Consider the following 27627-nt stretch of genomic DNA (forward strand, 5'->3'; position numbering starts at 1 on the left):
ACGTATTGGGTTTATTTGTGTTGATATTGTCGCTCCAGACGTGCAATGTGCTGGGATCAAGTCTAGAAAGTGATCTGGGGACCGCATTGCGAAACAACGAGAATACAAATTCAGAGAAAAAAATAGACGCACTAATAATGAACCCGTTGACAACGGAAGAGTTAGTGACTAAATTCCTCAATCACAACCTTGATCCGAAACGTCCATCATTGGAAACGTCTTATTTTGATCATCAAAAGCGTCAAGACGAGTCGTCTCGCTCACCAAAAACAACAAACAACCATCACTCTAGACTGAATTATGGCAAGGTTTCTCACCCAATTCTTTACTCAGGCTCGGAGCTGTCTCTTATACACATCTAGATGTGTATAAGAGACAGGCTTGTGAGATTGCGGGAGAGATCAAAGTGAAAAAACTAAAAATGCAGGTCTGGCCAGGATACGAGACAGCTAGAAGAAGTCGAAAAAGAGGTATTTAGCAGAATATGAAACATGGGAAAAACGGAGAGAAAACGAATGTTACGGGCGGAGACGTGGAGAATGCAATTGGGAAAGAGTAAGAGAAAACATTTGCGAGAGAAGCATTGCAACAAAACCGCAATGCTTCCATAATAATTTAATACAATAACAAGGAGTTACTCTAGCAGCAAAAAGGTTACATTCTTATTTCGCATACTTAAGAATTCTCATATAACTAAGTAAGACCTACCTGCTAGTTAAGCGGCAGTTCGTAGGATTAGTTCCAGGTGATGTTCTCGATGGATACGGAGAGAAAAAAATTCTCGTTCTTAAAATTTTTGGGATGAGCGGAGCAAGATAAATGTTCCCGCCGTTAAAAAGAGTTTATGTCAAGGAATCTCTGGAGGTAAAAATGAAAAAAATTATTAAAAAGACTAATTTCAATTTAACGGTAATCCCCAATTACGCAAGCACCAACGACGCAAGACAAGCACTAACTACGTAAGACAAGCACTAACGACGTAAGACAAGCACTAACGACGTAAGACAAGCACTAACGACGTAAGACAAGCACCAACGACACAAGACAAGCACTAACGACACAAGACGAGCACTAACGACGTAAGACAAGCACTAACGACGTAAGACAAGCACTAACGACGTAAGACAAGCACTAACGACGTAAGGCAAGCACTAACGACGTAAGACAAGCACTAACAACGTAAGGCCGTGGCACCATCGACCTAAGGCAGCCATTGTAATGGAATCTCATGACAGGTAATAGGATTACTTGCCTGCAAATGGTATAAGGTCACAGCATAATGGGTGATGAACCATTCACAAATTAATGGTTGCAATGGTCTCGGTAATTATGACACGGTAATAATGATCACTAAAGGTTCAGTGACTGGAGTCTTCCGAGCCACCAACACGACGACCGTTAGTTGTGTCATGAATAAAACTTCGACAAAGTAAAGATTTCAGCAAACATTTGGTAAAAATGCCCGGAATATTAAGGATACATGGCCATGAGTAACATGCGATGAAAAATACTGAGTTATTAAATTCAATAGTTTTCAATAATTTTTATGGAAATGAACAAGGATTTTCTGATCCGTGAGCATGCCGCGCTTAGATTAAGGATTAGCCGATTTGGATCAAATTAGAATTTAGAAGGTAACGATAGTCTTACAACTAATAAAAAACATTAGTTACATAACCTAATAGATACCTACCATTAGTTAGACACCTAATTAATAATGGCGCCCTCGAGAAGACTGAAGCCGCAATTTGATCTGAATAGGTTCAAACCGTTCAATATAAAAACCTTAACGAGGTTCTAATTAGGTTGATAATTAGGTTTCTAATTGGGCCCCGCACACGTGGTGGACGCAAGGAGTGGCCGTATCAAGTGATTTAAATTACCTCTTTTTAGGTCGTCACTCGTAAATGGTCGAACAGGTGTTCTAACGAGAAGAAAACCGCAACAACAAGAAACTTAGGAACAATTTTACATTCGACTGGAGTCTTTCATCACGTGAAATTTATAACCTGATGAAAAATTTTTGGAAGAAAGACAATTTTAACACAGCAGCCGTCCCAGGCCCCAGCAGAGCATGTAACCAGAGACGTTGCCGTTCCCACCTAATTTTTTACCGACATCAACACACACGAATTACCGCTTAGCAGATATTGAACTCAACTCGAAATTTTGCAATAAAAACCGTGTAATGACGGTTAGAACTGTAATTCGTAAAGTTCGTTAACCAAGTAATAGCAACAAAGATGCTTCTATATCTCCCTTTTACCTAGAAAGTTGCGGTTGAGATTTTTCATAAAACAGTACATTTTTGTCAAAGGCCGGCGACTAAAGTGTACGCAACAACAAGAAACTTAGGAACAATTTTACATTCGACTGGAGTCTTTAATCACGTGAAATTTATAACCTGATGAAAACTTTTTGGAAGAAAGACAATTTTGACACAGCAGCCGGCCCAGCATGTAACCAGTGACGCTGCCGTTCCCACCTAGGTACTAATAAGGCTAATTTTTCTACCGACATCAACACACACGAATCATCGCTTAGCAGATATTAAACTTAACTCGAAATTTTGCAATAAAAAACGTGTAATGACGGTTAGAACTGTAATTCGTAAAGTTCGTTAACCAAGTAATAGCAACAAAGATGCTTCTATATCTCCCTTCTACCTAGAAAGTTGCGGTTGAGATTTTTCATAAAACAGTACATTTTTGTCAAAGGCCGGCGACTAAAGTGTACCTAATTAGCCGTTAAATGGCATTAATTCTGATCTTCAAACGTTGTTGGTATACATTAGTCGTTTTATCAACACCTTCTGATTCTCAGTGAAATGAACACAAAATCGTGTAGAATTGAAGGAACACACAGCTAGCTTATTCACCGTAAGCAAGTTCCACAGTCACGATCTGACAATGACATGGCGGCCATATTGCACTTCCTATTCTTTATCTTTAGCGTAGTCATTAATATAAGAAACTTCATTTCTTATATTCGTTTCTTAAACTTTGCACTCGTTTTTTATTCAATAAGTTTCATGATAATGCCCATGGGTTATGATTAAAATTATTATTATTCGTAGCATTGTAGGAAATTTCGCATTTATTTAACTTTATAATTGAAAATGTGAAATGTGCAGAACGCGTTCACTAATAATTTTTTTAATACAGACAGCCTATGCACGTGAATTTCTGAAGTGTCAGAGAAACATGAACACGACTGGATATTTGAGGCCTACATCATCATTTTATTAAAAAATCGTACGATAATTCTGACCCTAATTCTAAAGCATAAACGCGACAACTTGGTTCAGTTTTTATAATTAATTTCTTGCTCTAGATTTAGCAACGAATGATCGGAAGTAAAAAAATTCATAAATCTGAAATGAACAAAGCCAGGTAATTTAACCAATGCTAAGCAATGTAACAAAATCTTTCGTAATGTTAGCAATTCTTAGCATTGTAACTGATATTAATCACGGTAATTGTAACGTCGAACTGCGACAAAAATGTCAAGCCCGATATTTTAAACGACTGATCTTCGATCAAACACGTTTAAAAGAACAAATTCTGCCATCACATAGCAATATTTATTTATCTAGGCTTTTGGGGCACTAATCCTTGACTTGATTATTAATGCATGGTGGCAGAGTAAATGTTTCAAAACACGAAGGGAGGAGGGAGAGGTTGTACCGTGAAATTGAAATTGTAAAAAAAAATTGCGAAGAATAGAATATGATCTATTGAAAATTGTATTCAGATGTATGAAATTTTTTTTTGCAAGTTTTATTACGTTGCATACATCGCTGAATGCTCAATTGTATTTAAGTGTGTAATGACAGATATATTATTAAGATGTATGTATTAAGTTCACGTTCTTTCATACGTGAACTTAATTACGAGTTACAAGCGTGTTTACAGGCGGGTGTACAGGCGCGTTTGTATAGGAAAATTTTAATGCCTGTTTGCAGCCGCGCTTACAGGCGTGTTTAGAGGCCGGTTTAGAGGCATGTTTACAGACGGGTTTAAATGCCGGTTTAGAGGCATGTTTACAGACGGGTTTAAATGCCGGTTTAGAGGCATGTTTACAGACGGGTTTCCAGACGTGTTTAAATGCCGGTTTAGAGGCATGTTTACAGACGTGTTTAAATGCCGGTTTATAGGCATGTTTACAGACGTGTTTAAATGCCGGTTTAGAGGCATGTTTACAGACGGGTTTACAGACGTGTTTAAATGCCGGTTTAGAGGCATGTTTACAGACGTGTTTAAATGCCGGTTTAGAGGCATGTTTACGGTTTAGAGGCATGTTTACAGACGTGTTTAAATGCCGGTTTAGAGGCATGTTTACAAACGGGTTTACAGACGTGTTTAAATGCCGGTTTAGAGGCATGTTTACAGACGGGTTTGCGTACGTGTTTACAGGCGGGTTTACATGCGAGTTAATATGCCTGTTTACACTTTACAGGCGAGTTTACAGCTAGGCGGGTTTACAGGCCCGTTTACAGGCGAGTTTACAGCTAGGCGGGTTTACAGGCCCGTTCACTGCATGCAGTCCGGAGATGTTTATTCCAGAGCTGCCACACGCGTTCACGCAAAAGCCACTGCTGATCTCTGAATTTCATTTTTTTGATTCGTGGATATATTTTCGGTCACAGGGGTAGACGCGCGAAAAATTTCATTATTTAATTAGAAATAAGGCATTTATAATGATTTGGTAGAATAAGAATAGAGCTTCGGTCTGAAGAGAAGAGAAACCTGTTATTTAAAGAGAAACTGTTGTCCAAAGCTCAATCGTGAACGCGAGCGAGCCGCTGGCGTCAGCGCGTCTGGCGCTCGAGCGCTGCGGGCAATCCGACTCCAGTCAGCATTTCCTGACTGTCGCATTTCCATCCTTTCGATTCCGCGAGAATTATATTCATATGTTGAAGACTGTCGTGAGATCGATTTTTTTTGTGGTTGGAAAATTGTTTCAGATAAAATACTGGAAAAACGCTCTAATTGAAACTAACCGCATGAAATGCAGCAATACCTCGAAATTCGACCTGTTCAAAGCTCTGTCCAACCGAGAGTCTGTAATTTTTTTTTGCGAAATCGAGGCTCAGAAGTCGATGTAATCCAAGTTTCGCCTATCCGCCACTAATTTTCGTTAGTCGGATAATTAAGTTTTTCATTTTTTTGCATAGCGTTTTACGATCCCTCGGCTCCTTAGCTAATTTAAGCAAATTCGGCGCTAATCCTATAGGAAATATGTCCCAAAAAGTGACAGTTTATTTTATTCATTCATGGGTTTTTGGTTACTTCTTTTCGAAACTCGATTCGGACATCAACCATTTCAAAAATAAATTTTCCTTCTGGGAGCATCAGCGTTGACTTTCAAGGTCCGCTGCACTTGGAATATGGTTCAAAATGTATAGGTATAATACATATAATAGGTATTTCAATAAATACCATACAGAAACTCTTGAACGGTCCAAGAACTGCAAAATTTTCGTAGCGGGTCCAGACACGCGAAACAAATGTCAGTTAAGAACTGCACCGAGACAAGACAGCCTTGGCAGACGTACGAGCTGCCAAGTCAATAGCCACATTCCACTGGAAGATCTGATGACAGCTGCAGGGCGCTTNCATATTTGAAAGGACTGCGGCGACCTTAAGTTGTACGAAGACCGCATGGCACCGCATATTTGAAAGGACTGCACAGTCCTTAAGTTGTACGAAGACCGCATGGCACCGCATATTTGAAAGGACTGCGGCGACCTTAAGTTGTACGAAGGCAGCAAGGCGCCACATATTTGTAAGGACTGCGAGGCCTTAAGTTGTACGAAGGCAGCAAGGCGCCACATATTTGCAAGGACTGCGGCGACCTTAAGTTGTACGAAGACAGCAGGGCACCGCATATTCGTAAGGACTGCGGCGACCTTAAGTTGTACGAAAACCGCAAGGCACCGCATACTCGTAAGGACTGCGCTGACCTTAAGTAGTACAGAGACCGCAAGGCGCCGCATTCTCAGTGGGAACTTCGTAAAACTGCAGTCGCACGTTAAGCCTATTCATGTACTGCGCATGATGGAACTAGCAGTTGACTGTATGGCAGAGGCAGCTGGCTCGTGGTACTGCGGGCCTAGTTGGTGCACTCACCATGCAGCTATACAGTGCACAATACAGCTGACACAGTATACTGTTGGCACGCCGTCCAGCTGTCAATCGTAACACAATTGCCACAGTAAACAGTTGACGCAGTATAGAGCTGAACTTCTGCTCCTCCGGTACGCTATGCATAGCAGATATTACTCTCTGCACAACTAACACATTGCAGAGAATAGATTAGTTTCTGCACAGCTAGTAACACAGCACAGATGACCCTCTACACAGCTGGGAGGGCGGGTAGAGAGCACAGCCTCCCAGCGCCGCCACTCCCAAACGCGAGCATCAGTCCTGCGCCACCCGCCTCCGAGGCGTCACGCGTCCCTATGTACCGTGTGTCCCAGGGACGCGCCCGTGTGTCCCAGGGACGCGCCCGTATGTCCATAGGACGCGTTCGTATGTCCATGGGACGCGTCGCTCGTTTGTCCCAGGGACGTACCCGTGTGTCCAAGTGGTGCACTATTCATGTGCCTCTGGAATGCACCCGTGTGTCCCTGGGATGTCCCCGTGTGTCTTTGGGACGCGTCTGTGTGTCTATGGGTGGTACCCGTGTGTCTTTGGGCCCAGTCGCTGTGTTCATGAACCTTCGTGTATCTTTAGGAGGGTCTCTATTTCCCCGGGAGGATTCCGTTCGTCTATGGGATACTCATGTGTGTGTCTCGGAGCTTTGTGCGTTCATGTCTAATTATCTTCAACTATTTACTTTACTATTTACGGCGGGATAAACATAAGTAGACGTAACTGCTTCGATGTGGTAATCAGTGTCACAAGGCATGATTTTCATTTATATTTACGTTGATCTTGAGGCAAGGATGAATTGCGATTGCTGTGAGTTTATAAGTTACATTAACAGGTTTGCGCTCTTATAACTGTGCTCATGTTTCGACTATTATATATTGAGTTGCGTACGTTTTATATGCCGTGCGATGCACATATAGGCATATATACATATATTACTTCCATTAATTTATGAAAGGAAACGGGCTAACTGGCCATGGAAAGTGGGTCGTAAGGTCACATTTAAGAAGGAAATTATTCTGTCCAGCTACTGGTAGTAAGGGAACTCATTGGAAATTTTTAATTTTTTTCCCTGTGACTGAACTACTTATAGAGCCGCACGCGTTGTATTTATTTCAAATATTTTTTTTCGTCCATATCATAAATTTGATCTAATGTTCACTATATGGCCTAAAGCTGAAAAGAAAACTTCTGATATTGCATACATTATCATAATAATAGTTAACTTATTTGTTACAAATTGTACAAAAACTCGTAATTTTAGATCATGAATACTGCATAGTTTAAAAATTCTATTAATTCTCATTATTATATTTCAAAGTTGAACCCAGGTTTACGAATGTTTTGCAACTCACGGCGACAGGCCTGCCTCATTAACGAGCGAAAATGTTTGCCTTCATCGCGCGATAGAGTGACGTACGCGCGGCTTGTGTTTGTGGATTACTTTGTTGGTTTTAATCAGTAAAGAATAACTAAGGTTTCTGTAAATAATAATTAAAATGCGAATAAGTTAGATTTAAGCTGATAATAACGTTTAAAGTGTTTGTTATTATTATAACTTACAACATTACTCGATAAGTTACTGTAAGGCCTACGGCAGAAGTTCAGGAGTGATTTCTGCCACATGTAAATTGAATGGATTGTAAAGAATGCGCAAATTAAATCTTGCAAATACTTTAATGCATAAATATTGATGTTTAGATAATTATCTCATTTTAGCGAATTATTTGACTCATGAAAAAAAACAGAGCAAAAATTTTCCATTGGGAACTATGTTTTTTTTACTTTTTTTGTTAATTATTTCATGGAATTGTCGAGTTGGTTATAACCTTATTAATTTCGTTTCAGATGTTTGCATATAAAATCGCGTGTTAGAATCAGGAGAAAATACATAATAAGACATGAACTGGCCAGAGCCTGGGTTAGGTTTCTGGTCCCGAGTGGCAAGTGAAGATCAAAAGATGATCAATGCTCTACACTGAAAGCTTTTTTATGAAAAGTGTGTCAAGTAAATAATTAGATAGTTTAATTGTTGCTCGTCAAGATGGAGTTCCACTTCGTTTATTGCTCTGCTTCACCATACGTATTGGGTTTATTTGTGTTGATATTGTCGCTCCAGACGTGCAATGTGCTGGGATCAAGTCTAGAAAGTGATCTGGGGACCGCATTGCGAAACAACGAGAATACAAATTCAGAGAAAAAAATAGACGCACTAATAATGAACCCGTTGACAACGGAAGAGTTAGTGACTAAATTCCTCAATCACAACCTTGATCCGAAACGTCCATCATTGGAAACGTCTTATTTTGATCATCAAAAGCGTCAAGACGAGTCGTCTCGCTCACCAAAAACAACAAACAACCATCACTCTAGACTGAATTATGGCAAGGTTTCTCACCCAATTCTTTACTCAGGCTCGGAGATCCACAATCACCACCCAGCGTTCCATGCTGGCCGCAAGAGGAAAAAACAATACGAGCGAAAGGCTCATATTTCGTCTATAACAAACGCAGTTGATCAAAACTATCCAATGACGAAGCCTCGTGACCCACGCCGTGACTTTGATGTTGACGAAAATTTGCTGCGTTCGTCGAGTACAAACGAAAGAACTAACCAACGTATGCATGATGCTTCTGTTCACAGCCACAAGAAGATATCTTTCCTGCTTGATAAAGCAAAACATATTTCAAAGACGCACCATCATCGTCGTAAGCTGCATCACAAACACAGTCATCACACTCACCACGAACGAGTGACTTCACAAACTGGGGAAAAAGTCTCACCAAAGAAGCATTTAGCGCCTGGCAAAGACTTCGATCCTCTTCACGTACCAGAACTTGAGGGATTCGTCTTACAAGAGTTCGATGCCGGCGATTTTGAAGGGGAAAGGGTTTCTTTGGGTGACGCTAAAGTTGCCAAAAGAGGGAGCGGGCTTGTTGATAAAAATATTCATGTTTCTCGCTCTTCTTCCAGCCGAAAGAAAAAATACCCCAAGAAATACAAGAAGGTGCCACAAAAGATAAAGACCAAGAAGCCTCAAGGTATTAAAGTTGGGGTAAAGAAATTTAAAGATTTTGATTTGACCGTTCTTGAAGTCCCTAACCTCTCACGTGATGGGTCATCACAAGCGAGCTTAAAATCACCACGTCATCACGCAAGCAGGATAATCGAAGGCGATATTATGTTGAATGATGCTCCTGCAGCTGGCAACTCGAGCTCACATAAGCCAGACAAACATCGCGACTTTCGACTGTCTAAAAAAAGACTCAATGAAGTGAAGAACATGGCCACCAAAACTCGTAACTCAGCGAACGAAAAGCACCACATTTCCCGTCGTATCGGGGACGGCACTGAGGCCAAGATGATGAACACATTCGGGACCGTAATGGGCTCGGGACTGGTCAAAAAACTCGGCGACGCCGAAGTTGTGGACGTGACTCGTGATGGCCAGATTGAATTTGGTCCACACGCAGCTCGCCAGACTGCCGGTTATGGTGGCCAATACAAGGCCATCAGCGACTCTGCGGCACGCAGTCGCCGGGAGGAAGGTAAGAGGTACATTGAGAAAACAAAAGGGTAATATTGTCTAAAATCTAAATTGTGACACACTTAATGCTCGTAGATCTGATACACAATTTTATGCAGCCGGGTCAAACTGGGTAGGCTGACCCACACAGGAGCAAAAAATTTATCGCTATTTGGAGAGAGTCTCTTCATTTGTGTGACCTTAGGCGTATATGTATTATGTTGACTTTTCTTTCATTCCGCCTGTGTTTGTAAATTTTCGAATTTTTGAGAATGCAAGGAAACCGACAGCATTCAATTGATTGAACGAAATTATAAAAAACGATAAAAGATTATTTGATAAGGATTTTCGAGCGAGAAGGAGAACTGGAGATGAGAATAAAACATGCTATTGTCTGAAAAAAAAATTATGATTGAGCTCATTTGCATTGAAGAAAAATAATAAAGTTGAGTTTAGTGAACACGTAGAACATTAATGAAAGTACTCCAAATGAATTAAAAATAAGTTTCAACCTCAGTTTTAGTTTAGTTTATACCTAAAAAATCATCAGGATTTATTGCGTGCAAATACTAACAGTTAACATTTATCCGTCCTTTTGTTTATTATGATGAATTTAGGAGGTTCCGGTTATAGAATCAAAGCAAAATAGTTTATTGCGCAGATATACCGTCTCAAGAACCAACGACTTTGATGCAGTATATTGCAGTGTTATTATATATTGGAGGACTGAAATAAATGTGCGCCGTTGCGCAACGTGGCATCTTTTGACTGTACTATTGACCATACAATCACAAAAAACTATGAATTCAATTAGAATATCTGCAGTGTCTGCATATCTTTCACGAGTAAATAACGCCTAAACTCTTCACTACACACTCACTATTTGCATGTGCAGATCGTCGTATCTCTTCAGCTCTCTCTGTTGCAGCGCTGCTGCCATCCATGCATCTCGCCATAAACACTGTAAAATATCACATCTAATATCGCAGTATAAAGTCTTAATTACTTCTGTCTCAATGTCTCGCTTAGAATTTTTCCTCGTATGGCGATAACTTTTGGTCATTGGTTTAATGGTTTTACGTCAGTAAAAACGATCGGCAGGCGGGTTTACACGTGGTGAAACTGGCGTGCTCTGAACTGGCATGCTCTGAAATGGTTTGTTCTGAACTAGTGCGGTCTGAACTGATGCGCTATACGTTTGGTAATGGTAGTTCATTTAAAATAAATGAATAATTATGCGCTTGACTGACCAACAATGATGCTGAAATGCAAACCAGCTAGGTTTTATGCAAAAAAAAAATCCTAATAAGTAATAATGACTAGAGCAACTACCAGTTGAGCCATCACCTGTATAAATGTTAAGTGAATATGGAGGAATATCAACTTCTACCAAAATTTATAAATGTTTTTTTAGCTTTTTGCAACTCTTGGAAATACGTAAGTTCAATTTAGTTTTCTATATTGGAGAGTTCTTCCTACTTGGGATCCCTCAAGGAAGATAAATTTAGAGTCACAGCAGGACTCGGTGCGACTTTTTTGTCCATTTGCGGGTTATTTATCTGCTTTAAGTGATGGAAAATAACGGGCCAGGTTGGCACCGTTACTTGACGGGTGACGGCAAAGAAACTGCACGATTCGACAAATCTTCCTTCCTTGTGTTAACACATTGTAAGTGATTGGAAGTTAATTCCGATTCATCAGGCCACATACTTCCTAAGGCCGGACCTTCAGATCTGATATTTCTCCAGGCTACGTATCTTTTTACTCACCCATGGGTCCATATGACGAGATCGGCGTCTACCAAGCGAAACAATAATCGATGTTTGTTATAACGTGAAAGATAGTGTGGGTGAAGTTTAAAGGGTATGGCACGCCACGATCATAAGCTACATCGTGGCGGTCGAGGTCAGGTTACAGGGTCAAGGGTTATATTCGGAAGGTCGCTGCCATATCTGACCACAAAATTTCCCTTAATTGAAAATTTCAGTGTAGCTGAATCGGAAAATTGCTCATATAGCTTCTCTTTAAATTGATTTCTACCCAAGTTTTGACTGGGTTTTCTGTTACCAATGCGGGTAAATTTCTATGATTTAATCGTGCTTTTTCTGCCGAGGTTGTATGCTAACCCATGTAGAAAAGAATTAAGTTTATGTTTGCTCCCGTAAAGCTTTCTGATACTTCATTTTGTTCTATATGAATCAATTGCCATCATGTGAACTATTCATATTGTGCCGCATAAGTCGAGCGTTTATAATTTGTTCGTGAGGCATTATAAACCAATAACTGTGAGTCGGTTTTATACTAATATTAAATTATTATTCTTATTTGATTTATCACTCAAATTGCCATCTTCCGCATCGATTTCTATTCACAAGTTATGCTGTAACTGCAAAGCAAAATTCAACTAATTTTCCACATTTTCTCAATTCACGTGTTTCTCAGCTTCAGTTGAAGTCGTTCTAAGAATGTTTTTTATAAAAATTTCTTTTTAAACTAAATTTTATTAACTTGTTTTTTCTTATAAATTGTTGACTTATTTTTTGTTGTTGTAAATTCATTTATAATTATCCCAACTGGAAATAAGAAATTAAGTGTATGGACTTAGAAAAGAAAAGGGTTTCAATGATTTAGATGGTTTATCACTGTGAAAGTAAAGATGCGGGGACAAAGTGACACGGGCGGGAGAGATTAGATTGTGAGACCTCTTTTGAGGCTCCTTGTGCAACAAAAGTTTTTTTCGGGAAGGGTTTTTTGTGTCAGGCTACCGACGACATAGCCATCTCTCATCAGCCTTTGGACGGGCAGAAGCTTAAGCTTGCGTCTCGTCACCAGAAAGAAAAATATTTCTGTGATGAAGGATTTTACTTCAGTTATTTTAATTCTGCCTGTCGTCAATTGCTGCACCTCTGGCGAGTGCGAGGAATACCGTAGACAGGGAAAACACCGAGCCTAAAAGGCAAAAAAATGTGGAGTATCCAAATTGAAAATTAATTTGTAATAATTGTTTGTCTTGCATGCCAATTATGAATTGACGGGGGGCAAACAATCACATGACTCGAAATAATTTTCACCGATACTACGTTACCTTTTTCCAGCAGCTGTATCTCCTCGGGATTAAAAAATTACGCAAAATTAAAAAAACATTGAGCGCATAAAAGTTTTGCCTAGTCTTGCTTAAATTTTCCAGGTATACTCATTTAAATAACTCACTATAGGGCACGACACAATAGAACGTGTAAAAAGTCTACGGGAAAAGAGGCTAACATTCAAGTTACTTCAGAGTTGGATGCCTAGGCTATTTTGTTAATTTCAGCGTTACCGATCGCAAATGGTGTCCATTGTCTTTTGAAATCCTCAGAAAAAAATAAATTTCATGTAGATGGAATTTTAGATTATCAATAGGAGGTAATGTAAATTATTGTTATTCATTAAACTGTTACCAGTTCTTGATTAATCATGATAAGAGCGAAAAACATGGAAATCGAGAGTGGAAGGTAAAATATGTATCAATAGGTTTGGTTGAATTGTATTTTTTATGTCAGGGGTGGAAGAAACACTAAGCTGGGCTTTTCATATGCAAAATTGTACGATAAAAACATAAAGGCATAGCTCTGAAGCGGCAGCTATGAAAAAAATTTCTCCATAAACAAAATCTGCAAATATTTTCCAAAATAAATTGGTATTCACTAGGCTATTTTGTTGGCGCTATTCACATTATTCATTTATTCGCTGAATAAATGAATAATATAGCTAAGACAATCATTCCCTGAACATAATCTTCAAATAATTTTAAAATGAGAAAAATTTATCATCGGTGCATGCATTTCTCACTAGTCAAAATAAAAATAATAATTCATAAATTATAATCAAGATTACAATTTTCCCCTTTTAATGCTTTATTTCTAATTCTGCACCTAATGCTTCTGCGCCACTGCCGGCGCATCCATGGTCATCAATATGGGTCGCTCCACAGACGTATTCTGGAGTCGTACTATAAAAAATAGTTACGAGTCGTACTTTCAAAAATAGTTACGAGTCGTACTATCAAAAATAGTTACGAGTCGTACTATAAATAAAATACTTAAAAAAACTTTTTTAAAAAACACGTTTTTCTTGTGGACAGTTGTTGCGAGCCAATTTACTTGCCTTGACGTACGTATTGATGATACGCAGCGTAAGCGCCTGCTCGTCTATAACGTTAGCGCCCGCACGTCATACTATATATATACTATATATATATACCTTACTCAATTAAGCTAATTTAGGTCTCTAATTGCTAGTTTTTATGATTGTATCTGAAATTGTTAGGCGAAAATAGCCTGCATGCCGAATTTCAGATCTCTAGAGCAATCAGAAGTGGGCTAATTTTCGTTGTCAATGTTAACAACAAACAAACAAACAAACAAACGCGAAGCTAAGCTAAGAAAAACGTTTTAAAAATAGTTACGAGTCGTACTATCAGAAATAGTTACGAGTCGTACTATCAAAAATAGTTACGAGTCGTACTATCAAAAATAGTTACGAGTCGTTCTATCAATAATAGTTAAGTGTTCGTACTTCCGTCAGCTAATCGTTGACGGCTTTTCAAGCTAGCTATCGATTACAAAAGAGAAGTCGGCCGCTACTCGTGCATTTAGGTTAGTTTTGTCCTCATTATGCTATTTCTTCCTGTGATATCAGGAACTATGATATGATTTCAATTCTACACTTATTTATTCAACCGAAGAGATAATTTAGAACCAAGTTAATAATTTCAATATTTTTTCAGCTTGAGCAGAGAACGAACGAATTCATCTACAGCTCATCTATGATTATTTATTTTATTTTTTAAAATGGTTTTATAAACTTAAACGTATTGCCATTTTCTCCTTATCTGAATGAAATTTAATTCTTAGTTTGAATACTATAGCCTGAGAAATAGTATCATCTGTAGGTATCATCTAGCAGTCTAATCGGTATAATTCATCTTTGCTCCCAGCTAAATAATCTCGTGCCATTAAATTTTAATTTATTATACACAATACACTAGTAGGCCGAGATGATGTTCCTGAGCCGAGAACCAACAATAAGGCAGCGCTTTGTCTCGCGCACAACAGCTTCGCTATTACGGAAGTCACACGTTACGAGTCAGAAATTAATGGCAGATGTAATGGCCGGTCTTTCCTAAGTGCTTTGGCTTGCCTAAAGCAGCTTGAGGCCAAATGCTGCCTTGCATTGCCAAGTAACGAACTAAATCAATGACACAATCCGATCTAGAACGAATCCAGAGGGATTATCTGCGTGATCCTGGCTCCTTTATATCGATTTAGAGTTTCACTTTAACGACGTGTTGGGCTCTTTGTGGAACCTATTGAATTTTGATGTGAATGGATGTAACGAAAATCGAAAATACAATTATACAATATTATTTTTTCTGCATGAATAAAACATAAGTAAAGTAATTATTATTCACTGTCATGTAATTTTCGAAGAGAATTCCAGAAGAGCTTTTTACGACCGAAAAAAATCTTGCAATAACTTCGAAAGGAGGACCTTAGCTGTATCTGTGGACGAACCAATGATGGACGGCCATCTCTTGGTCACCGAAAATGTGGCCATGATTTTATTTTTGAGAGGTCACAGTTTTCGTGATCCTTCAGCAATCTGAGAGTCTCAGCAGAAGTAATCTCCACTTGCCAGGTTTATTTGGCCTGCAAATATGGCCAGACGACACCAGTCTCCGGTTCTGAAGAGGCTCGTATTTCAAGAATATTGAAATACGGCTCTTCTTTTAATTTTATCTACAATCTTTATGTCTCCAGCTTTTAATTAATAACTAAACAAGAATCGCCTTATTATGGAATTATGAATCGAAATCAGTTCAAATTTTTATTACTATTCGTCGCCTTATATATTTATATATACTACACGTGTATTTTACCTAAAATATTCTATGCTACTGCTCGTTAAAAGGTCACAAATAAATGGCTTCGTTCCTAAATGTGGAATGGAATGGTTTCCCTTGCAACGGAAATTTTTTACGCATTGTATAAAAACGCAAAGCAATTTTATTTCCACTTCTGTCGTGAAAAATATATCAAAATTTTGCTGTTCTGATTGAACCGCAAAAATTATGCAATTGAAATACTAAAAGACCATAAGCAAGTGCATATAGCCCCGAAGAAAGTATACGAAGTAGGTTACTATCAAAATGCTGAAAATGAAATAAATGATCGACTTTATAATATAATAATATGGTAAGTACAATAAAATGAATAATAACAAGGTTATTAAAATGGAAATGAATGCAAATTACAATAAGTTCAATAATGAGAATCGCTACAAGGAAATTTCTCCGAACTTGGTGATTTAGAGTAAAGAGCGGAAAATGGGCATAGAGGCCGGCAATAAGCAAAAGCAAGACAACGGCACACTCAGAGCAATGAGTGAGACTTTGTCCAAACAACGATCCATTTTTACCACACTTCTCATGAACTTCACTTCTTGTTGTTTGTCTATCTGCTAAAAATCTTATAATCGATATTTAACACACTTCTACCAGTCCAATCGACTTTAAATTTTGCACACTTGAGTGAAGTCGGAATCAATGCATCAATCAATTGACAGAAAAAAAAACAATTTAGAAAATTTCATTTTTTAATATCTAAAAATTCAATAAGATGTACATGTGTAATATCGGAGACACCGGCCTCTTTAAAAGTGATATTTTCAAAATGTATTAGTTTATTGTCCTTATATTGTCATCCTGCCTGATTCACCAAGCAGAAGAGCCTTTCACTGCTGCCTCCGCTCTCTGCTCGTGCTAGGTGCAGGAAGTGTGTCACTATTTAGATAAGACGATCCATTAATTTCTGTAAGTGTACGCTGTAGTCCACAAGACATTGATGCAGGAAGTCGTACACCAAGACGCCAAAGTGTCGCCTAAACACTGCCTATTAACCGGACCATCAATTCTCCTAATAGCGTAAAGTGTCATTAGAGCGACGTGTTCCTGGCCATGCACTCTGAGAAACAAATGGGTCAAATTGTCCAAATGGTGATATACTTTCTCATCCACAGCGCTCGCAGAGAGTGGACGTAGTACTGGGCCCATACTTTCCAAAAAAAGTTAAAAGATCGTAAGTTAATTAGCCAATCATTGACGGCCTTTCAGGCAAAATCCACCAATCGTAGACAAGAAAATAGAGCGTAAGCACGTACGTTCACTTAGCGAATTTTGAAAGTATGGGCCATGATATGCACTTTAGCTATGCAAAACTGGGTCAGGATGACCTACACAAGCGCAAAAGTACATCGCTATTTGTGCAAAGTTTCACTCATGTCATTGAGTGTACATATGCAAATGTATTAGATGGCAGCGTTAGCTTGCTTAAACACGTGCTATTAACGACCAGAAAATTGACTGATTTAAATTTTCTTTCCAACGTCGCGCGAGTGATGGTTTCGTTGTGAGCCTACCGCATTTGGTTCTTTGGTCTTCCAGACTTTCGATGACGTGCGAGACGGCGGCTCAAAGTTGTACTGGTCAAATCGATGTTATTTAAATTTTGATGAAGTTTACAACGTTCTTCCATGCGGAAAATTTTGTAATGAACATGGGTTTCTTGCAGCGGTCCCATTTTTTTACGTGGATTATTTTCGAAACTGTGAGGCTGATGAGCTGCCGCCGCATTGTTCCCTTAGCTTCTCTAAATAAAGAGTGCACAAGGTCCCAATGTGACGGGCTTTATAAAAGACTGGGATAAAATAAAAGTAGCTTCATAAGTCAATTCTATTTCACAATAAAAGTCTGAACTTTATAATATTGTTTGTAGGTTTTAAAAATAAAAAGAACGGAAATAATCGGAAAACATGAATAGCTTTGCTATCTTGCTACAGGAACTACCCTTTTAGCTGGGAGATCAGGATAAGGTTATAGAATTAGAAACTAACATTAGTGTGTATAATTTATTTTGTCAGTAAAGTTTGGCATTGACAATATCTCCCAATAATACACAAGATTGTACTGGAATAAAGCATTTGAAATCCACCTGCACTCGTTCTATGCATGTTTTACTATCGCCATTGTTAAGTGTAGAACAGCTGTTATGACGCGAGAGAATAAAATACATATTTTATACAATATTTATTAATGCATAAGATATTTATATTATATTATATTTTATATTTATTTAATACATAAGAATACAATATGTATTTCTACATTATGACTGGGAGTATACAACATATATTCCGTACTTAACGCTAGAATACGACTGGAAGAATACAATATACATTAGATGTATATTGTTACAATATGCATAGGAGAATCCAATATGTATTCGGTGTAAATTTTTATCTGTGCAATTTATGGATTAATGGTAAGTTTCCGTGAAACATATCTTTTTGCGTTCTGATTCCATTTGCTTCTGGTACTATGAGTAAAAGGTGTTCGAACTGTTGTTCTGAACTGTCTGCACGACTAGTCTGTACGACTAGTCTGTACGACTTGTCTGCACGACTAGTCTGTACTACTAGTCTGTACGACTAGTTTATACGAACTGACTCTACGACTTGTCTATACGAACTGACTGTACGACTTGTCTCTGCGAACTGTCTGTACGACTTGTCTGTACGACTTGTCTGTAAGACTTGTCTGTACGACTTGCCTGTACAACTAGTCTGTACGACTTATCTGTACGACTTGTCTGTGCGAACTGTCTTTACGAACTGTCTGTACAAACTGTCTGTACGAACTATCTGTACGAACTGACTGTTGGAATTATTCGTACGTAACTTCGTGAGCAAGATTGGACACATAGGCCGAATTTCTGCGTGCATACATTGTACAAATTACAAACCTGCAGCATGAGGTGAGTATTTATTACTCAGGGAGGCCTTTGTAATTGTGAAGATTTTCCAGAAAGCCTTCCTGACTCGCATATAAATATAATATATAATATACCTGACCTGACCCACATGAAAGGCCCACTTTACCCACATTATTTGAAAGGCTGGATGATTCCTGGTAAGAACGTGATGCATGAACACATTAAAAGAGCAACGCTTCATCGACTTGGCAATGTGAGTCATCTTGACTCACACAATTCACGGAAAAGGCTGATTTATTTATAAGACTGCCAATAAAAAAATTACTGACAGCCAATAAAGTATTGGCAGCCACGCCGGTTAATTAGTTTACTTGCAGAGCTTGTTTTGAGCAGGAAAAAATATGAAGACCCTTTTATTTTTGGAACGAGTGTGAAGGTGATTATTTTGCAGTAGAAGATCGATTTTAAATTTATTTCGCATAAAAATATCGATTTTTATGAGCTTGCGTCTGTGCAATTAATGGCATGTTGGAAACGTCAGAACATAGTTCCTATGATCAGCTAATGATCGAAATGGATACAATATTTGTGAGTTAATTAAGTCTACAGTTAATTAACTAACAGTTATTTATTTTTATNCAGTTGTGTCAGCAGTTTTGACGTTGTCAGTCACCAAATGTAACAGCAATTTTGACGTTGTCAGTCACCAAATGTGTCAGCAATTTTGTCTTGTCTGCATATTTTGTGTTTGGTTGGCATTGTCACCACTACAAGGCTCAAGACTATTAGAAAATAATTATTATGGTGACTAATAAATGATGATTGCGAGTAACTACAAACACTATAACAAAGTAGATCCATTTGTGAATATTTAATCCAGCTTGTGGATAAATTTCTCATATTTGAAACTCTGTTCCAACCTTTGATCTCATCGCAATAATTTTAAAGAATGTAATGCTGCAATAATCGAAATCAAGATGATTTTTTTTACTGTCTAGTTAAAGAAAAACTTAACAACGATGTTGATGCATAACTTTATCTAAATTAAAAATTCAGTTAAGTCATCTGAATGCGTTTATTATAATGTAGCCTAATCGTTCTGAATATGCATGAATCATTTACCGCACGCACCGAGCACGATGTACTCAGTTGCAGTGAGTTTCGTTCCCTGAACGCGCCAAGCAATAAAACTTTCACGAGATTCCAATAGCAACGCTGCATTTAATTGTGATCTTAAAGCGAAGTTTGGACCAGAACGTTCGCTGTCAGTTCTATAGCCAGTAATGAAACCTGAGGTGGCTGATTGATGGTTGCATGTAAAGCCCGGATGTAATATAAATTCATGGATTCATCACTGGAACAAACAGACCATTTAATTTTGATTGGCAGAATTCATATAAAAAATAGCACGCGACCGGAATTTTTACCAATATTTTAGGACGGCGAAATTACCGATGGCTGTGTCAATGGGACATGTTTAGGACATGCATCAATGGGACATGTTTTTTTCAGCATTAATTAGACGTATTTTGCATAAATAACATTAAGATATTTTTCTTGACAATAATTGAAAATGATTTTTTATTAAGATTGAACATGTTTTCCTTGGCATTAGTTAAACACGATTTATTTAATTTTATTTGAACATATTTTGCTCGGCATTTAGTACAGATGTATTATTATTATTATTATCATCGTCATTATTATTATTATTATTCATTTTTTATATTGTCGTTTGTCCTTGTTTCTACCTTTGATATAGCCTGTTTTAAAGCACATTAATTCAAAATGTTTCATGCAGCCTCTGTGCAACGTTTCATTCAGCTTATAATGTTCATTATAGCATCAATGCTGTGTATATCATGCTAAAATTATTGTCTGTAAGCATATACTCTATTTACCGTCCATCCTTTACGCTTGCATTGTAATGGATTTTATTTTTGTATTAGAGTTGAGAGAGTATAAATATTTACTAAAATTTATTTCGGACATGGAGCATAATTAAAAATTTGATCTGTTGTGTGATTTTTCTGGGATCTAATTCATCAGTTAACGGTAACTTGTTCAACACTAAATATCCTTAAAAATAAAATACTGTTTTCTTTGTTATGCTTTTATATGCAGCAGTTTATAGTCCCATCAGCTGGAGCTCTTTTTTATATTTTACTCAAGCACCCAAGTTCTGTACTCTTTTTTTACGCCCCGTTTTTAGATGCCCTCTTTTTTTTCTCTCTTCTGCGCGCTTTGTACGGGAAAGACCTTCGCTGGGTCCTTTAACTCAGACATATTATTTGAGAACATATATAAATTTTAAGGAGGATGAGAAAAACATGGATATCTCAGGTTCATTTTCGTGCTGAATTGTGCAGAACTAAATTGTGATAACATTATTCCAGCTTGAGCTTTAAATTTAGTTCGTTATAAACTCTTTAGTTCCAATGGATTATACTCAATACGGAAGTATAAACGTCCTACTTGTGCTCTGTATTCCATATAAATTTCCCCATTCAACTATTATAAGTTGGGAATTATTGCATAATTTATTTTATATTTACGAACAAAAATATTGCCTCAGTGCTGGTGGCACAGCATTGTACGTCTGGCGCTGCAGGGCAACGAGTGCCGCATTGACCCAGCTTGTCGTACGCACCAAAGCGGCTCCGGCGCGACGCCCCTCTATCGAGCCGCGGCGTATTGCTTGCTAAGCAACGTAGTGGCAGTCGCGAATTTCTGTATAATTTTTTTTTCTGTATTTCTCTCGGCAATTTTCTTTCTGCATATAATGCTATTTGTTTCTTTATACATATAATGACATTTGTACCAGTATAAATATGAAGCCAATTTGTCCCTTTATGCATCTATAGCCAACTTGTTCATTAGTCTTATAATGCCAGTTTGCTTATTTATGCTTCAAGTTTATTCAAGTGTACGAACTTTGTTATGCGGGCGCGCGGGAATATGTTTTAATAATTAATCATTATTAACTGCCATGTAAGTGAGGCGCGTAGAAATAATTTGTACCTGATCGATTGCATTGTTATTGAGGCGCGTGGGTATATATAATTTACGCGGGATCAATAACAGTACATATATTTACAGTACACGGAGCGTGTAAGTAAACGCGTTGCATTTTGTTCTTTCTAATCATGCATAAATCCATAATGTACCAATTAATTACGGATTAGAAATGAAATGTGAATATCCTAATTTCTAACGAAGATCTTCTTCAACCATCAATACAATAAAATATTCATGCAATTTTTGGACGAATGATTATATATTCAAACTTCGCTTACTTACATATACTGGCCCACGTACAGTATACGTTACGGCCAGTTTCCCGTCTGTGATTGGTGGGTTTCGCTTTAAAAAGTCATAAATGATTGGCTAAGGGAGTTTGAACTCTTTCATATTTTTGATATAACGAGTAGCAGATTTTTTATTTGCTCGTGACGCTGGCCACGACTGAGTGCCCTCACGCCATGTGTTTCACGTCGCAGTCATGGCGACGTGGCACGGCAATTAAACATTCAAGCCGTGCGCCCTGACGAACTTTATCCGATGTCAATATTTATACTCCATACGGGTCATTGAATTGAAATATACTCCATACGGGTTAGGGAATTGAGACTGAATATCTTATATATTGATTCCATGAATCTAAATCGTATGGTTATTTACAGGTGATGTGTTGAAATTGCAGTATTATTTGATAATATTATTACGCAAAATTTTATTATGCAGAAATATTCTTGAAGGTTTCTGCACTGTGAACGCGAGAAATGATACTTATTTTTTTATGAGCAATGCTAATTATTTGGAAACCTATTTTGTATCAACTGAAGAAAGCTAGTGCAAAGCTTTGGAGTTCGGAATTGATGTCTCTTGTTGACACTAGATTCAATTAACTCTGGCTATGCAGTACTAGAATATTATAAAAATATAACTCAGTACTCACTGCTGTGAGTGACAGAGAGCGCATTTTCCCGTCGATGAAAACTTGAGGTCACGGACAGACAGACAAACAGACGGACGGACAGACAGACAGACAGACAGACAGACGGACATGGCGGGCACAATAGTGCATTTTTTCCATTAATGAGAAAATGCGCTAAAAAGTAATATAATTGTAACATAATATTAAATGTTTGTTAAGAAATAACTCGCGAGAAACTTTAACTATTTTATGATATTATTACGCACAATTTTATTGTGCAGAAAAATTTTCTCAAATGTTTCTGGATTGCGAACGCAAGAAATGATACTTATTTTTATGAGTAATGCCAATTATTTGGAAACTTATTTTATATCAACTGAAGCAAGCTATTGCAAAGCTTTGGTGTTCGGAATTGATGTATTTTGTTGACATGAGATTGAATTAACTCTGGCTAAGCAGTACCTGAATATTGTAAAAATTAATATAATTTTAAAATAATATTTACCGTTTATTAAGAAATAAGTTGCGAGAAACTGAGTCATCATTATGACGAAAGAAATCCTAATAACGTGCGTGTCTGCATTGCGTGACGATGTCAGCCCTCGACCGCATGCTTATCAGGCGATCAAGAGAGGCATCCTCAGAAGTTCTCAGTATTACTCGAGTTGTAAATCTAAGTCGTAAGTTATGTAGAATATAAGGTACTATGTCTATGTGACTAAATGCGCGAATATTCGCATGCTGTGTTGCTGCTCGTTTTAAGTTACCGTGGTGACTTGACTAAAGTATCAATAATTCCTTTAGTGGCTAACGATGTTTTTTCAGAAATTTACGGAGTATAGACGCTGTCGCTTCGAAAATGTTGTTCTATGACTCACATTTTTGATGGAAAAACTTTCAGGGAGCTCCAATAGACCAATTCCCACGCTTATTTACGCAAAATATGCGTTAAATGAGACCAATTCTCACGCTTTTATATGCGAAAGGCCGATTTTTGCATGCGATATCAATTTGTTTTTTTTTTACGCGAGAAATGCGCTAAAAGAGTCCAATTTTCACGCTTCTTCACATGAGAAATAGATTACTCCAATTTTTTTCAGTTATATGCATTATTGTGAATATGACACCTTAAGTTATTTATTAGTCGTATATTGCATTTCAATTGCTTACACTCTTGAATCTCTATGGATTGTCATAGCTCTTGAGTAATGACCATTGACCATAAATTTGTCTTTACTTTTCGTCGTCCCTAAAACTCAGTATAATGGAGTTGAAGAAATGTTAACGGAGCGCCAAAAAGAAACTACTTGCAAATTGCAAGACGTACAGTGTTCTTTGAATATAAGTTTTGGCCACGTGCGTAGTATCTCTGCAAGGACTAATTTGGAAGAAATGCTGCGACCTTATCATTTTTTTTAATTATTTGCTTCATATAAGCATGTCTGTCACGATTTCCTGAAATCCTAATTTTAAATATTGCTTCCGAATACATCGGCTGTGTAAATTATTAGAAACAATGTGGAGACATCGCCGCTTTTCGGAGCTTTATAATATTCCCTTATTCTAAATTATTTTGTAGTAAAGTCTTTAATTTGCCAAAAAATATAATTCAGTGATGTTCAATTTCTATATTATAAAGGTATAAATATAACAAATGAATCAACAAAATATTTGTATGAGAGGCGCTATGAAGACATATTTGTTCTAATTCTAAATTACTTGGGGCAATACCTCATTATTTTCCGCAAATTAAAAAAGCTCGCTTCTTTTCCATAAAGATTTCTCTGAAATATAAACAGACTTCGTTATTTGCTGAACTGTAACTGGTATTACTTCTGGTTTGATAATTCTGCTAGCTTCATTATCATTTTTTGTTAAAAATGGAGAAACTTCTAGTGTGGAACGGAAGATAATAAGATACGAGGTAAAAAGAGTAATGTAATATCTAACACAGTTACACTAACGAACAGCAAGAAACAAGGATGGTTTTTGTGAAGCCTCTTGTTAGTGATGATATCATCTGTCTTGTTCGTCTTTACTTTCGATGAATGCGCATCGACGTCTGTGAAGGCATTGTTCCCATTGTTACCAGGCAATTAGGCAAAAAAGAATTTTTGCTCTAGAGACAACGCAATTCCGAGAGAAAAGTCAATACACCACAATAGACATCAGCGTTAATTGCAGTCAGCGCGTTTTTTTAGAAACCATACAATAGAAATGTGATCATTTTTGGTCCAAATAGCGATATCTTCCCAAAATACGATCCAAAATTTTGTCAAGGAGTGCACAGATCGAGTTTGCTTGAAGATAAAAAATTAAACACAGAATGCAAGTATTTGCTGAGACTTAATTCATGAGGCGTAATTCAACTTGTATATAAACACCCCCTCCGAAATTCAACTGTCGTTTGATATATAATTTTTCAGGTCATTATTTTAAACGAGTTTTTGTTCATGGAACTAGATTCTGCGAAAGCTTTCAAGTGTGTAACATGGTATTAGAAGCAGCAAACACATCTTACATTGCAAGCAGCCATTCCTGCGAATAGATATTGTTGAGAATAAAGATCTTTAAACTTAAAAGTAGTTGAGAATAAAGACTTTTAAACTGAAAAGTCCATGAGAAGAAATATCTGAAGATCAATCCATAGACCGGACGTGATAATTTTTCAGGTCATTATTTTAAAGAGTTTTTGTTCATGGAACTAGATCCTGCGAAAGCTTTCAATTGTGTAACACGATATTAAAAACAGCCAACACGTCTAACATTGCAAGCAGCTAATCCTGTAGATATTGGTTGAGAATAAAGATCGTTAAACCTAAAAGTAGTTAAAAATAAAGACTTTTAAACTAAAAAGTCCATGAGAAGAGATATCTGAAGATCAATCCATAGACCGGACGTGATGTAACTCATTTGGCGAAAACATATTCAGCCGCTATTGAATTATTTCAATAGCATCAGCGGTCCTAGCGGTCGGTCACGTTCAGCTGCTAATTAGCTTCGTGATGAATCAAGTGTCGCAACTTTCTGCGAATTTCCTTTCTGACATATATTAAAAGTTATTGTACGAAGTGCTATTCAGTCCGGCAGGTGCTATTCACCAAAGGTTTTTACGAGGAACATATATATGCCTCGATATCACCATTGCATCAATAGTCTTTGGAAATTCAAGAGCTATTGAAGCTGTTAAAGCCTTTTGCTTGGAAGTGAACGCCCCATTCCATTATAATGACAACATTCAGAGAAATGAGTTGTTGTTCGAAAAAGTTCGTCGCTATGTTCGAATAGCGACGCACTTTTTAGCGCATTTTCTCATTTATGAAAAAAGCACTATTGTGGTCGCCATATCCGTCTGTCTGTCTGTCCGTCCGTCTGTCCGTCCGTGACCTCAAGTTTTCGTCCACGAGAAAATGCTCTCTCTGTTACTCACTGCAGTGAGTACTGAGTTATATTTTTTGTTGTATGGGTCATCCTGACCTAGTTTGGTTTCTGCAAAAAAGGCGCATCGGTGCTACGTCCGCCCTTTGCTCGTGCTATGGTTAAGAAAAAATGTCACTATTTTGATAAGTTGACTCATTTATTTTTGTGAGTGAAACTTTCCTGCGCTAGCAGTGCTTTCTCGTTGTCAAGAGCTCGTTGCTAGGCGTGTCACTCAAATCAACTGAATTCCCACAAAGCTCGTGCGTGTTGCTTTGCAGTTCTGGTTTTCCTCAACAAATTTGTATTTCAGTGCCACCCAAACTGATAGTTCAATGGCTACTCTAATATTTCTCATCGAAAGGACGTGTCATTTTAGTAGTAGTTTGTTTAAACTTACGGAGTCTCTTATAGTGTCAATCGTATTTTTGATCGATGCGAATCATGAATTTTTCTTCACATTAACTTTTTTTGTGCAGCCAATTCTCTATGTCATTAGGACTTTATTATACCAGAAGACAGCGTACTATCATTTTGATTTTCTTTAATAAATTATTGAACCTAACATTTATTTATAATTTTATCTATTTTTAAATTTATTTATTAATTTATTTTTTAATTTTATTTTAACCTCATACTTAAGTCAAGGTCGACAAATTTGTGTTTTAAGAAATTGAAACTTTTTTTAATCGTGAAAACTTGAATAATCACAAAATCTAACAATTTAGACCCTCTTGAATATTAAATATGAAAGTGAGCTGTAGCAAGCAGGGTTAATAGAGTGCCACAGCAGTCAGTGATTAACAAAAATGTTTGATCTTACTTTCGTTCAGAGGAGCCGTACACTGATTAGGATTAATATTAAAGACAGGATGCTGATATATTAACAGAAACTTGAGATCTAGGAGCATTATTACGAGCCACCTAATGACAAAAGCTTATTGAAAAACTCCGGCTCTCCTGTTGCCAATAAGGTTATTGGTCAGCTGCAAGGTTCACGAGGACTACCTGCGTTCAAGAGGGTCGGTAAGATTACCTGCCGTTAGAGTTAGTTAGGATATAATACCCGTCATTATTGGGTACTGTTGGGTATTATAAATTCTTATTATTATATATTATTTTTTCTGATCACAGGCGCGCCTGGGAGCCCCATCGGGGCGGCCGCAGCAGCAGCGGCACTCCCGCGATCCAAAACTGCCGAGCCGCTCGACTTGGACGCGGCGAATGTCAACCGCCACACAGAAATGGACGCCGAGGTCGATGACAGTTTTGCCAACATTAATGCTGATATACTGGCAGATGATGAAGATTCTGCTGACGTGGCTATGACCTCGTCAGCAACGCTGTCTACCACAGCCAGCCCCTCTACTAGTGAGTACTTAAAGCGAATTACTTTTGGTCAGACTTGTAACTGTACGTATGAACGTAGATGTTATGGTAAGTGTTGATGCTAGGTGTATTAAGCATCTAGTTAGATGACATCCACCTAGACAAATATAATATAAACAAATTTGTAATGTTTACAAGCCTCTTAAGATGTGCATATGATTTTTGAAACTCGAATTATCTCAATAGAAAGCCGTTGCTACTATTCTCAATGAATGTATATTTTAAATAAAAATGTAAGGGAGTTTTAAAACATCACCGAATGCAGTTAAAAACGTACAGAGTTTGAAATATTGAAAATCATCGCCTCGTAATAAACTAGATTTGAAACAAAGCAATGAAACAAAGCTGTCCAAAGCTAAAAAATATAAGATGGCTTACATGTGTAGAAACTGG

General features: G+C 37.6%; 2 protein-coding genes across 3 annotated transcripts in view; one reads left to right on the forward strand and one right to left on the reverse strand.

The window, feature by feature from the left end:
- Window positions 1-853, reverse strand: part of LOC108676353 (serine/threonine-protein kinase Nek3) — a 5314-nt gene extending 4461 nt beyond the window's left edge. The window contains exon 1 of the mRNA XM_047880675.1: window positions 709-853. The gene's annotated coding sequence lies outside the window, so the exon portion shown is untranslated. The remainder of the gene's footprint in view (window positions 1-708) is intronic.
- LOC108676354 overlaps window positions 11-27627 on the forward strand; it is a 79481-nt gene continuing 51864 nt past the window's right edge. Inside the window, exons 1-3 of one of the 2 annotated variants that reach the window (XM_018164420.2) lie at window positions 11-333; window positions 8570-9703; window positions 26980-27216. In XM_018164420.2, the coding sequence (XP_018019909.1) occupies window positions 138-333; window positions 8570-9703; window positions 26980-27216 (1567 nt within the window). In that variant the 5' untranslated portion in view covers window positions 11-137. Of the gene's footprint in view, window positions 334-8001; window positions 9704-26979; window positions 27217-27627 lie in introns of those variants that run through there. The other variant, XM_047880674.1, reaches the window with a different exon arrangement.

The sequence above is a fragment of the Hyalella azteca genome, unplaced genomic scaffold (assembly GCF_000764305.2).
Source record: "Hyalella azteca isolate HAZT.00-mixed unplaced genomic scaffold, Hazt_2.0.2 contig5890, whole genome shotgun sequence".
Taxonomy (NCBI): Eukaryota; Metazoa; Arthropoda; class Malacostraca; order Amphipoda; family Hyalellidae; genus Hyalella; species Hyalella azteca.